At 48.1% G+C, this 13468-nt stretch overlaps 1 protein-coding gene across 3 annotated transcripts in view; it reads right to left on the bottom strand.

The window, feature by feature from the left end:
- UVRAG (UV radiation resistance associated) overlaps positions 1–13468 on the bottom strand; it is a 104023-nt gene that overhangs the window by 76915 nt on the left and 13640 nt on the right. For all 3 annotated transcript variants that reach the window (XR_009756472.1, XM_061570148.1, XM_061570149.1), the window contains exons 4-6: positions 9673–9834; positions 7035–7109; positions 4021–4103 (exon numbers count right to left, since the gene is read on the bottom strand). Coding sequence is in view for 2 of the 3 variants with exons in the window: in XM_061570148.1 (XP_061426132.1) it covers positions 4021–4103; positions 7035–7109; positions 9673–9834 (320 nt within the window). In the remaining variant the exon portion in view is untranslated. The remainder of the gene's footprint in view (positions 1–4020; positions 4104–7034; positions 7110–9672; positions 9835–13468) is intronic.

The raw sequence follows: 13468 nt of genomic DNA, 5'->3' as shown, positions 1-13468 counted from the left end.
AGTGGCCAATTCTTTGCGCCGAGTAGTTTTCTTTTAAGTGGGGGGAGGAAATTGGAGTGGCCGGAAAAAATACCCACGCATAATAGCCTCGTCTTTTAAAATTACAGCGACAAGAGTTTCCCCGCTCCTTAATGTCCAACATCACCGTCAACGGCGTACGATGTTGATTACCGGGGCACAGCCGCGGGTCTTTGCGGGAATCCAACCGTTGACTCGGCACGAACCGGCTCAGCGGTGGTGGGCGGCGGTGATCGCACGAACCGCAAGGATAATCTAGCCCCCCCTGATATTCGATAAGACTCTCGATCGCCTTCGCTTGGCGTTCGTACAAGTGTCAAAGTAACTCTACACTCCGGCGCGAGAAAGAAAAAAAGCGACGAGACAAAAAAAATCCACAGGCGTCGGGGCGAAAAGGTCGGGGCGTTTGGGCTGCTTGGTGGGGGGGTAGTGGTGGGGGGGTAGTGGTGAGGGGGTAGTGGTTGGGCGGGGGGGAGGTGTGGGGGCGACGGGAGGGCGGTAAAACAAAGTGTGGGGGAAGGAGGTTTGTGTGGAGGTTGGAGCGTGATTACAGCTGTTAAAACAGATTATTATCGATAGACCAAGAGACGGGGTGCGAGAGTGGGGTGCAGGGCAAGCGAGCGGGCGAGCGAGCGAGCGAAAGAAAGCAATTTTTCTTAACGCTGCGAAGAAAAAAAATGCATATAAATTTTAAAAAACGGAAGCGCTGTATTGAGATCGATTCGTTTCCTAGTGCGCCCTAACCTTGCAGAGCCTCACATTTCCGAGAATTTTAATCGTTATTTCTCTTCCATTCTTTGCACCTCATCAGCTCCCCTCCGCTTGATAGATGACTGCTCTTAACCCGGCCAAAGCTGGCGGCTCAACACTTCCAATAAAAACACTTGCGCTACATTGTATGTCCATGTTAAAAAGTGAATGTGTTGAGACCTGCTATTAATCTTGCACTTTTCTTTAACAGCACGTTTTTTTTCTCTCCCGCATAACCAAGTGATACAGGCCATTGAGCGACAGCTCTTTGCCTAACCGGAAGACTGCTTTTGCGAGGCATTGCAATATAAACATACTAATGATTTTGCATCAAAGTTCACTTATTTAATACTTTCGTTCGAGGTTACCACTCGGAGTTCAACAAAATTGGCCTCTACAAGGTGGTCGCGGGTAGCTCAGGGGGTTCATTATAGCCATGCAAGAGCAACTGGGCCAAAACCACTGAGATCCTGGGCCCCAATCTGGGATTCACCCACCAATGATTAAAGCAAGGTTGTTTCAGGTGACGTTGGCTCACGGTGTCACGACGGTTACCGTGAAGCACGCAAACTTCCACCGCTATATAAACGTGGCTTTCATTCATTTTGGGGACCAAAATGTACACGCACGATAACGCTCTTCCATTATCATCAGCCATTCTCTATCCGACGCTACGTTCAGACCTTCGTAAGCCATCGCCGTTACTCGCGGTCGAACGATGCAGCAACAGAACTGCTTTTTGTGCTTAGTTTGTTGTCCTTAACACGCACCTATAATTAGCACAGTTGGCTACGTACGGTGCAAAAGAAATCCAACATACATACAAACAATCCATCTTGCACCCACACGAGTTGATCTCATCGTGCTACAATCCCTCAGTGGGCACTTTCCCTCCTTTGGGCTGCCACTCCATCGTTAGACTCGACCACCGGCCATCCAAAAAACATTTGTATGCTCTGATCCATGTTATATCCAAACACTATCAATCCGCTTTTGTAAATGAGTCGCCAATTCACAATTCATACATACTACTGGCGACGCGTCCTGAGCAACGCCAACTCATTTTTCCTGCTCCTGACAGATATGAGATAATTTTGTGATAATTTTATGTGTTCGCCGATGACCAACGCTGAGGGAGTCAGGTCGATGACCGACAGTGCAGGCTACCACCCACATCATCGTCACAAAAGAATGAAAGAGCGCCTTCTCGTGTTGCGCGAGAGTGTCATAACACAGCGACTCTAGAAGCGGTAACACTGTTGGCGTTATCTTCCAGGGTTGCCCCACCGACATGACAACGCAAATCTCAGCTTTTATTTTTAAGGGGGTTTCCTGAAGTGGCATTCCTTCGCGTCGTGACACAACTTCAAGGGCACGCCAGTGACAAGGGCAAAGAAAGTTTCGTAGGAGGTGCAATGTACAGCACTTCCATTCTAAGCTGCAAGTTTTCCAGCCAGAAGATCCACCAAATCTGGTGTTTCGCAAAGAAAGTCACATCCCCCAAAAAATACTTTTAGATGCTATTTTGCATGCTACATTAAACACACCATCTGTTTCTGTAAATACGTCGCCAATTCACCCGTCATACTCCAGCTCCCGGCTTGGGAACGGTGTGCGACCAATATTGCTGATTTCAAATCCCTTCCGCGAGTTTGGCTCGATAGACCGAAGTGGAGCGACTCCCAGCATGCCCAGCACATTGTGGTGTCGCCAGGGTCGCGGGGTGCCACAGTGGCGAGATGTTAACGACCTCGCCTGGTATACAGGAGGTCATGGGTTCGATCCAGGCCCTGACGCCCTGATGTATATTTTGAGTCTGCACGTCTCTCTTCCCGTGGTCACGTAGATTTTCTCCGTTTTTTCCGACCATATTTAGAATCAGCATGTGTTTATAGAGTGTTATAGAGTATTTGGCTGCTATACATTTCCACGTTATGGTAAGCCACTTCCTTGTGCTATCATTTGTGATAGCCAGGTCACTTCTGAAAAGAGCTATATAGCTCAGTGGGGCCTTACCAGGTAAAATAAAAAACAGTCAAAAAAATTGACAGTTTATTTTCGAGCACCACCATGCAGAAAAAACATACACGGTTTCTACACTATGGGAACCTCATTTGCCAGTAAAAATATAATTGGTTTTTTACCCTTCTATCTGGCAACAAAACTGACACCTTTTTAGAAGGAGTCATGTTTGCATAGACCGCAATACCTGCAGTCATAGAGTAAGTCTGATAATGTGCACTGTCCTTGAAGTTGATTGGTCCACACCCGAGACAGCTTTCCTTAGAGCCTAGTCTCACATGGGTTGGATTATGACTGCAGGTATTGCGGTCTATGCAAACATGACTCCTTGTAAAAAGGTCTCAGTTTTGTTGCCAGATAGAAGGGTAAAAAACCAATTATCAACATACACGGTGTTTCGCTGAAGAGAAAAAAAACACGTATTCGCAACCGTTCCATGAACCACTTGCCACGTCTGTGCGTGACCACCAGTTGCCTGCCGCACGTGGGTCTTCGCACAGGTACGTCCTGGAGGCTGACCATACTTCGCCACACTGATCAGTGTCAGTTGGTGACGCGGGGAACACAGATGTGGCAGCTGCACTTGTCTTCTACTGCCCACAATGTGGCCCCCACAGCAGCCTATAACACCTGCTGTGCATAATCGTTGCCCATCCAAGAAGCGCCATCAAAGGCTCAACCATGCTCAGCTGAAGAGATCTGACGAGGTGGAGTGATTTCCAGATTATTTAACAAGTTCAAGTTCATTTATTAGGTATAGCCCTGTGAGCCATTCGGCTCTTGAATCGGGTGCAACCGCAACAAACAAAAAACAAAAACATGAACAAGAAAACATCTTAAAGTGACTATGTGACTATGTGCAAACAGAAAATTCAAGAAAAGACAGCAAAATATTACAGAAAAAGCAACGTACACCAAAACTGTGTGCAAAAATCCCAGTGGAATACAAGTCAAACTACAACAACAACAACCACAAGACAACTTAGATTAAGGCCATCAGTCTAACTCTGTACTACAACAAACAAACATGGCCAAACCAAAAAGGCAGTACTATAGTAATGAGCCTGAAAGTCAAGTTGGTGGTTGTAACTTTCAATTCGAGTTGAAAGTCCACAACGCCCAAACTTGCATTGGGGACCGATTGGAACACAGCCCGTCAACAAGCAACGACGGCCGTTGGATCTTTGCGCGGTGTTTATCCCCGCTTTCCAAACGCGCCCGGGTGCTCACCTGATTAGGGAGAACACGCTGTAGGAAGTCCGCACGATATTCTCATCCACCTGCAGGCTACCCTGGGTCCTGTCTGCCAGCTTCTGCAGGAGAGAGAGTGAAAGCACCTCCCCCGTCATTGCCGGCAGCATCTACCGCATCTTGGCACCGGATAAGTACGCAAAGTAAACTCCGCATCGATTCATCTTCTAGGTTCTTTCGGTAAAGTCACGTAGAATTGAAATAATAAAATAATAAAAATAAAACATAATAAAATATTAATTTTCATTATTTTATCATTTCAATTCTACGTGACTTTACCGAAAGAACCAAGAAGATGAATCCCTGCAGTCACGAAAGCTTTAAATCGAAATTTATCCGCATCGATTATTCAACATTCAGATTTTTTTTTTCTTTTATTTCGTGAAAATGTCTCCTTTTAGCTCCGTCAGAACGAAACCGACGGGACGGATCAGGCAAACCACACGAGACGGGGAGTATACACAAGAGACAGTACAAACAAGGCAGTTTTTAAAGTTAATTTCATTTTGGTGGGTGAGAACGCATGAGACCAGGATAGCCTCGCCCATAAGTCTGACCTGGGTTGCCAAAATGACGAGAACAACGAAGCAAGCCAAAATCAAAGCAGAAACAAATATAAACCAAGAAATCGAAACTACTGCAAAAAAATAAAACAAAATATCATAGCATAATCCTGCGATGAATGTGCAAACCAGACCAACAAGTCCGCATTCTCGAGTCAAATCGTGACTATTGAATCATTTGGGTGGGAGCGTAGCAACGTGGCAATGCTTGTGCTTCACAGCACAAAGGACACGGGGGGTTTCATTCCCTACTCGGGCGCATTTCTGCACGGAGTTTGTATGTTCTCCCCCTGTTCTGCATGGGTTTCCTCCAATAGCAAAAAAAAAAACCCATCCAATGTCACTGAGTATTGGCCAAAACAACCCAATGCTGGAAAAATTACCCGCAAATTACTCAACTGGGATCGCAGAGAGAAACCATCAAACAACGACTGCAAACACTTGGCAGGACCCTCCTGAAAATGATTCTTAAGACTCCGCGAGGCCTCCCGGTGTTCAATTGTGGTAATAATTATGAAAATTCATCAACTCATAGGGAGGTAGTGCTGAACCATTCCGTGCGTACAATTCACACGGGGGTCACCACCTGCAGTCACGAAAGCTTTAAATCGAAATTTATGCGAGAACCAGGAAGATAGGGTCAAGAAAGGTTGAAGTGTAAAATCGGTTTGCGCTCGCGACAGCTGTCAGGGAGCACTTTTCTCGCTTGGCTCTGCTCCCGACTTCGAACTCTCGTCGGAGAAGTCGTGGGGTGAGCCGCGGCACAATCACGGCAGCCGGTCGCGGCTAATCGCACGAATAAAACATAGTGTAATATTACAATGTATAGTCTATATAAGCATATTAGTTGCTGCGGCGCCATATTATTAACATTTCTTTCCCTTTATTAATTCTAACCTTACTCCCTCCCTTTGATACTGCTAATCCTGCATAATGTACGGGCATAATGACTTTAAACCCCTCGCCAAACCTCCTACGCATCTCACAATTAGTACTAATCGCATATCTGCATTATCCATAAATATGCCAAATTCCTCTTGATATGCAAATTAATTTGTCAAGGCGCTCTTCGCCCCTCCATCCCAGCATAAATAGTCGCTCCAAGCCTGGGGCGTGCCATTCAGACTCTGTCTACTTGACAGACCTGTTCTCCACCTGAAGACGGCTGCTTGCGTTGTGGCCGAAACGTCGTGAGAATTATTTTATTATGTTTTATTTTTATTATTTTATTATTTTCCTTCTACGTGACTTTACCGAAAGAACCAAGACGATGAATCCCTGCAGTCACGAAAGCTTTAAATCTAAATTTAATCGCACGTTGTTCGTTTTTTATCCCCGACGGGCAGTGGACCCGATTCGTGAGCTACGGCCAATCCGGTTGAAGCAACAACGAGTGTCACATGGTGAAATAAATGTGATGTCACAGCAACACGACGGAGGGCACAATTAACTCTGACGCTTTTCTGTCCTTCATCCTGAAAAGTAATGTATCAGTGTGCCGAAAGGTGAACTTTATCATTAATCGGCGTGTACTCGCAGCCGTAACAGACGATCGCGATCGAAAAATGAGGAGTAAAACTTAAAATGCACGAAGAAGCGTGAGGCGACGCGCGCTTGCAACAGAAAGAGGAACGTCGTGGATTGGAGAACATATGCAGGTTAATTACTTCACCTAAACTATTAAGTAGGTGGACTTGGGCAAGACACATTCGCAAGAAGGGATGACTGACAATGGTCAAGGATAACAACGGAGTGGCAGCCAAGGACTGGAGCACGTCTGCATAGCAGTAGAGTAAGTCAGTAGAGTAAGCCAGCCGCACATATCCCAGCATGGGCTTTTGAGCATTAGCCAATCAAATGCTGTAGTTTCCTCCCACATACAAAAAAAACCCAGAATGCATCCGATCACACATCTCAACCAGGACCCTCCTGAAAAAAAGAGAATCGCAACGTTCACTTAAGGCTTTCCTGTATAAAGAGTAATTCATATTTTGTAAAGTAAGGGCTGTAACGTATACTGTTTTAAAAAGCCAAAGAAAATAGAGAAAAAAAACCGCTGAAAACTGTTAAGAAGCATGCAGGGGTGCATATTTGGAATTGCGCTGAGACTGGAGGAAGAACAAAAGGATTAGTGAACGTACGCAAGTTAGGGTCATCACAAAAACAGCGGACTTGGGCAGGACACGTCGCTGTCGCTTGCAAAGATACTGGACGGTGGTCGAGACTTGTGATGGGAATAGCATCCAATGGAGGGAACATGCCCAAGGGGTTCATCTACTGCACCATTGCAGATGTGAAACGAGCTAATGCGTAGGTGTAGCTGAATTGTTGCATTGCTTGGGGAAGTCTACATCCAGCAGAAGATAGATCATCGATGATGATGATGACACAACAATAAAAACAACGTTGTGTAGGGGCGTTCTTCCTTACCTTGCGATTACTCAGAGTTCCGTAATAACCGTCGGTCATTCCGAACACAATGGAATTCGGCGCATCTGCCCGTATCTGGAAGAGTGCAAAAAATATAAATATATATATGAAGTACTTGACAACCAAAAAAAGAATGTAAATCATATTTCTTTTTTTTCCCGTACAAACACCGCAAGCTGCGATCGTCGAAACGGCCGGACACCTGGCTGAAACTCCATCAAGCAACTGGGAGGGCAACCATCCATCGACGGATAGAGTCACATTTCTTCCAGCCGTCCTGCTGGGATACCACTTTAATAATTAGGAACACATTGGAGAAACACGCACGGCGCTTTCCGCCCGTCCGCACGTGAAAATCGCACAAATGCCTCCGTGGAATTGCAGCGGGAGGGGGCGGGGGGGAGGGGAACGCTCGCAGGAAAATTATACGATAAAAAATAAGGCGTCGAACAAAGCGATTGCATGCGCGCTCAATTCTTCTCCTTTTATTATTTAAGCAGGGAGTTATCGCGCCGTGTTCTGCGCGATGTTGTACTTTTGTTACAGGCGGCGCTCTTAAAAAGCTTTTCCTTGACGAAACGCACACGCCGGCACCTGTGCACACACGCGGATAATTGCACGTATGGTGGCAGAGAGAGAGAGAGAGAGGGGAAGAAAAAAATAAAGGAACGAGAGAAAAGGGGCACGTGCATGGAGCAGACACCAAAGGACGCCCCATCGCTCTGTAGAATGTCTGATGCGTTCAAGCTGCGGCTCCAAGTGCATTCCACGCGGCGATTACGCTTCAAAATAGCGCGCCTCTTCCCTTCCTTCCCACCGATTGTTTTTCCTTCGAATTTCTTCCCTGCTCGCCGGGCGCCCCCCACCTCCCCAACCCCCGGGAGAGACGTCTGCTCGCGCGTTAATTTGCGCGTTCGCACGCGCACCCCTCTCTCGTAGGTCACCGTTTATTGAGGCGTTGCGGTGAAAGATTTTTACACCGGCGGGCCCACGTGTGAACAAGCAGAGAGCCTCGTTGTCAATACGCTGCTGGATGAGGGGACTACCGTCGCAGTGCGGTTCGTGGCAGTCGTTTGACCATAATTCACCAGCGTTGGGTCAGTGTGGCTTGCTGAAGGTGAAGGAGTATAAAAGCACGGTACAATTTTTTGCTGCAAAGCTCTCTGCGGGACAACGTCTTGCAGCCCCGCAGCCGCCGATACCAACCTGGTGGGTGAACGGTGGTCGCCAACCCACGTGCGATCGAGGCTCAACCACTCTTCTCAGCCCTTTGAGTTTTGGAGAGATCGTGTGCATTCTAGTCGATTTGCTATTTCGGCATCGGACATGACGATAATAACGAATCCATTCATACGGCGCTTTTCGGAGAACAACAATAACTCGTTGCATCTTGCGGTAATGCACATCCCACCCCACGTCCTCAACTGCCAGCCATGCCAGAGGTCGCAACCGGGTACCCGATACCCGTACCCTACCCGATACCCGGCTACCAGTACCTGGCCGGGTACGGCTACCCGTTTGCGACCCTGGTGCGGCCAGGTACGGGTAGGCTGTGAGTCACTGGTGAGTCACCGTTTGTCACTCATTTCCCAACGTCTTGTCTCTTCTCACAATTCAAGTTCCTAGAATCAACCCACCCGCGCCTGCAACATGGCTTCATCCCAGAGGTCGCAATCGGGTACCCGATACCCGTACCCTACCCGATACCCGGCTACCCGTACCCGGTCGGGTACGGGTAGCCGTTTGCGACCCTGGTGCGGCCAGGTACGGGTAAGGAATCAAAACCCGTTTGCGACCTCCGAGCCACGCCGATCATTTCAGGTGCTGCATTCAACTGTGGCCCACACTCTCGCTCCTCTTTTTCTTATAAACCAGGCTCATGTTGAACGTGTCCCATGAAGTGCCCGCTAGTGTAACATCAGCAACAGCCGACGCGCTTACTGATGACTCGTCACTTGTTGAAAAGCAGGTTGTGTGCCAAGAGAAGCACAGAGGCCATCCAGATCAGCATTGTTGTATTGCCAAGTAATGTCATTAGCCTCGTGAAGTTTATGTCTGAGGGTGTGTAGGGTCACTTTAGAGTGCTTAGACAATGGTCAGATGTAACAATTGGTGCAGCAGCATCAACTGTGTATGGAGTTGAGTCAGAAGTTCAGAACGGATCAAAGGCACTGAGCCTATCGAAGACAGAATTCGGTGTGCGAGTAGCACAGTTATCCCCAACTGTTCAAGGTTGTAAAAAGTCCAGCTGCACGGCCAGATTAATCTGTTCATTTGCACAGGGAGATACAGCCGCGGCCAGATTAATCTGGCCGCGGCTGTCTTGTAGCCACAGTAGCCACATTAAAGTGACCAAGGATAATGATCTCAGCGGCTGGATGTTGCTTATATACAATTTGAATAAAACATCATTTGCATTTATATAGCACTTGTCCTTGACCATCATTTAGCATCCCTTCAAGCGATGTGTCCTATCCAAGCCCACTTGACAGCACAATTATTATCAGAATCTTAATTTAAGACTGGAGAAATCCGATGAGCTATGAAGCTCTTTTTCACAGACGCCCCCCCCCGGTGAGTAGCGGCACAGACGCGAGCCGAGAGCGGGAGACGCGACAGCAGCGCGTGGTGACATCACCTGGGGGCCCACGTATCGAAGGCCGTCGAGATGCACGTCCCACTCGATGAGCGCTGAGAAGCGGTCCCCTCTGCCGCCGTACACGCGCACCACCAGCCGCGACACTGACGTGTCCAGGTTGTCTGGCATCAGCCCAAAGTCCAGGCTGCACCATGTTGGGTTCTGGACAGACACGGAAATTAAATTACAGTTCCGTCGCGTATTTATTGTGCGTCGCTGGGCAAAGCTTTTTTAAGAATCGGAATCTTTGTATGTACGTATGTTGAAATTTCATTCACACCGCACGTAGTTAACCGTGCTAATCGGAGGAGTGGAAGGACTGGAGGAATCCGATGGCTATGAAGGGTTTTTTCACAGATGTCTAGTCAGCGAGTTACAACAACAACAAAAGTATCTCCCTGTGCAAATGAGCAATGAGGCAGAGCTATTCTCTCTCCTGGAGACCCTGAGCCAGTGATAGAAATTCCATATTTTCATGGCTCTGGCCAGTCTCTCCAGAGGACGAACACTGCTTGACTGCTCACGAAGTAGTGCGGGAAACATTTTCATTGACCTTGTGAAGTTGAAAGGCTGAGCTGATTGCAAATCAAGAGCTGAATTGGTAAAATTGTAGATTGTGGGTCACGTGTTCTAACCACGACGCTGAATCAAGTTCCATTTGCAAGCGTGGAACAAGTACGAATGAGTGGCAGGGACAGTACCACGCACACAAGCCCAGCTGCTTATGCTTCTTCAGTGCCGTGGCCTGATCACACCACAGCTGAAGGAGAACATGCACAACGCACCTGCCAAGGGCACTAACAATGCTCCCCATCTGCGCCAAAGGACCAAAGTTCCCCATCTCAGCTTAAGAGACCAACGGCGCAAGTGCTGCGAGCGAGCAGCAACTAAAGCTGGAATGGCACTCGAGGAATGAATGTGGTCAGCATCAATCGTGTCTGCCTGTGTTCTCCCACTGCTCACACACCATGAAAGATGCTCATTTAAGGTTGAGTTGATCTAGGGAGTGGCCCACCATCAGGTTCAGATGCCACTTGCTGAACATGTACATAGCCAGGAATCAAACCCGTGCAGCTGGGATAGTAGGGCAGCGTGCAAACCACCGCACGACTGCTCCTCACACAGTTACATCTATGCTCGTCGCCACCACACACACGCGCGTGCGCGCACGCAAACAAGAGCACAGGACAAGCATTCCTACCAAGAATAGTTGTTAGTGATTGCGACGAAGGATCGCTGTAGCCAGCGTTGTTTGGCGCGTGCGAGATTCGAAATGCCCCCCGCCATCCGAGTGCCGTCAGGCCCAACACCGAACCCCATTTCGGCTTTCGCAACGGGGGGGGGAAGGAAGGGGGCGGGGAGGGTGGTTTGGGGCACAACTGGCCATGGCGTTCCATGGCCAAGCCCATCTCTCATGTGGCTCCGGCCACGTTTAACTAAAGAGATGAGTTCAAACCACCCGGCGGGCAATGGCATGCGATGCACGGCTCGTAAATCGCGAGCTTCTGCCAAATGCGAGTCACGTGGAGACGCGATTTCATCCCGTGCAGCGCTGGCGTCAAGCCGAGCGCAATATTTACGAGCGGTGGGCCGAAAAGCAAAAAAAAAGCGCCAACAAAATGCAAATAAAATATCCCTGAAAAAATAGTCACTTTTCTCGTAAAGCACAACTTTTGGGTGCTGTCCATCACCTCGGTAATTGTTTTGTGCTGGGATGTCACTGGTCCGTTGGTCTTTTTTTTAAGTCTCCACACTCGCAGATCGTGTGCAGTGTCCTTTTAGGGAGACTCCCTGCTCGGGTTTGCTTTGCCAAATGCCGGCGAAACAATGAAACTTCACACAGAAATCAATCAACAAAACTCACTACTCTCGTCAATGACCTGTTCATAATAATGACGAAAGAGGTCATTAAAAAATATACGTATTTTTTGTGTACGATTCCAGAATGCAGACCTTTTATTTTTATTCAAATGTTCACAATGACGACTGGTCGTAAACCTACTTGCTGCACTGTACCAGGTCACAGATTTCATGCATGTGCGATCCAACAACCCCTCCTCCAATTTTCCGAATGAGCCATGGACCGCGGCAACCACGTGTGATGCTACAGATCCTTGTCTGTTTGCTATTTCATTGCCCATCGTTTTTTGTTGAGTCTCTATCATCACCACTATCGTCATCAGACCATTTAACAGCAGTGGTTGTGGTGGCACCAGCCATACTTTGGCAATCATCTCTCTCCACCTCCTATGGTCTTTTGTGATCTGTATAACATCTGCTGCTGATCTCTCTGTTCAAGGTTCTCTCTGTTGCCTATAACATCAGAGAAACCAGATGCATTTAACAGGCCACACACCCTGCTGATGAGACTCGGAGAAGGTGAAATCTAGTCCAGGGTTTGCCCGCTTAAGCAAATTCTTACGGAAAACACTGGCCCACTGATTGATGGGCCCTAAATGTTACTTGAATTTTGAGCAATGAAACGGATCCCATCCTGTATGCGCATTATTTAATTACATGTCAGTGGACACGTCTACTGAACCACGATCATCTTCAAATTTCTGCCACGTGCCGCTACCATCCCAGCCATACCATGGCACCACTCCCCGGGTTCCGTCCTCGCCCCCCTCCACAGTGCTGCCTGCCAGCCCCCCGCCGTGCCACCACACTCCCCGCACCCCCGCCTTGCCGCGAGAGATCAGGTTCACTCCGGGTTGTCCCTGGGAGGGCGGCCGAAAACAGCAGGAAGGGCTGCCCCTACTACCCAACGAACACCTCCCTCCATGCCCCCTCCCGCTCCACCGCCCACCACCAACAAATATTCGCACCCTAAAGTGTCACTTCCCACTGTGCGACGCGTCAATCATTCCCTCCCGGAAACACGCAGCTGTCCGAGGTCCTCTAGCCACTGTCCACCCAAGCTTCTTCATCATCATGCCCAGTTGGCTGTCAGCTTCTTTATTTACAGACGCTTTATTTGTTAACACACACCGCGTGTGTGTGTTTTGAAAAATAAATTATTATTCTTTGGCTACAGCGCCATCTGCTTCTGGGCTCGCATCTAATCGCCGTGTGGCAAACGTGACCGCGTGCACACTTAATATCATCATCATGATCATCAACAACCATGATCTATCCAGATTGAATGACGCCTCCCCAAACCACTGCCACCTCTCATGATATGACGATGTAAATAAACCCAGCTGGCACCTGCACTCGAGTCGATTTCATAGCTCCTTCTCGACGGATGTCCTCTCGGCCGCCTCCTCCCATCGTTATTCTGAACCATCGTCCCTTCGAGCGATATCTCCTGCCCAAGCCCGCTTGCGTGTCTGAATGGTCAATACGATGTCTCTAACGTGTGTTTGTCCTTTAATCCATGTGCTCCTCTTTCCGTCTTTCGCTGTAATTCCAAGCGCGCATTTCTCTATTTCTTCTGTGCACGTGTTTAGCCTTTGTGTTTAATTGGTATAACCACCTTGGTGATTAAAATCTGTGAAAGGAACATGTAACCCAATCCAGAAAAGAGCCCTTATCTTAATAGGTACATAGAGCGGCTGCGTATCCCAGAATGTCAGATATCAGGGTTCCAAGTGTCGTTAATGATCAAATTGACCTTAAATATCTGGCGTACCATTGCACAACGCTGGTGACATCACTGACACGTGACTACGTATGAATACACACGAGCAGTGACATCACGAGAGCCAAGGTGGTGCCCTTTAGCGTAACTCTAAAGTATTTATTCCTGATTATGCAGGCCGCAGACAGCCTTGATAAGCATGCATCTACAAGA

Source organism: Lethenteron reissneri, chromosome 45 (assembly GCF_015708825.2).
Source record: "Lethenteron reissneri isolate LAM-NWPU_2019-01 chromosome 45, ASM1570882v1, whole genome shotgun sequence".
Lineage (NCBI taxonomy): Eukaryota > Metazoa > Chordata > Hyperoartia > Petromyzontiformes > Petromyzontidae > Lethenteron > Lethenteron reissneri.
This window is presented reverse-complemented; position numbering and strand designations above follow the sequence as displayed.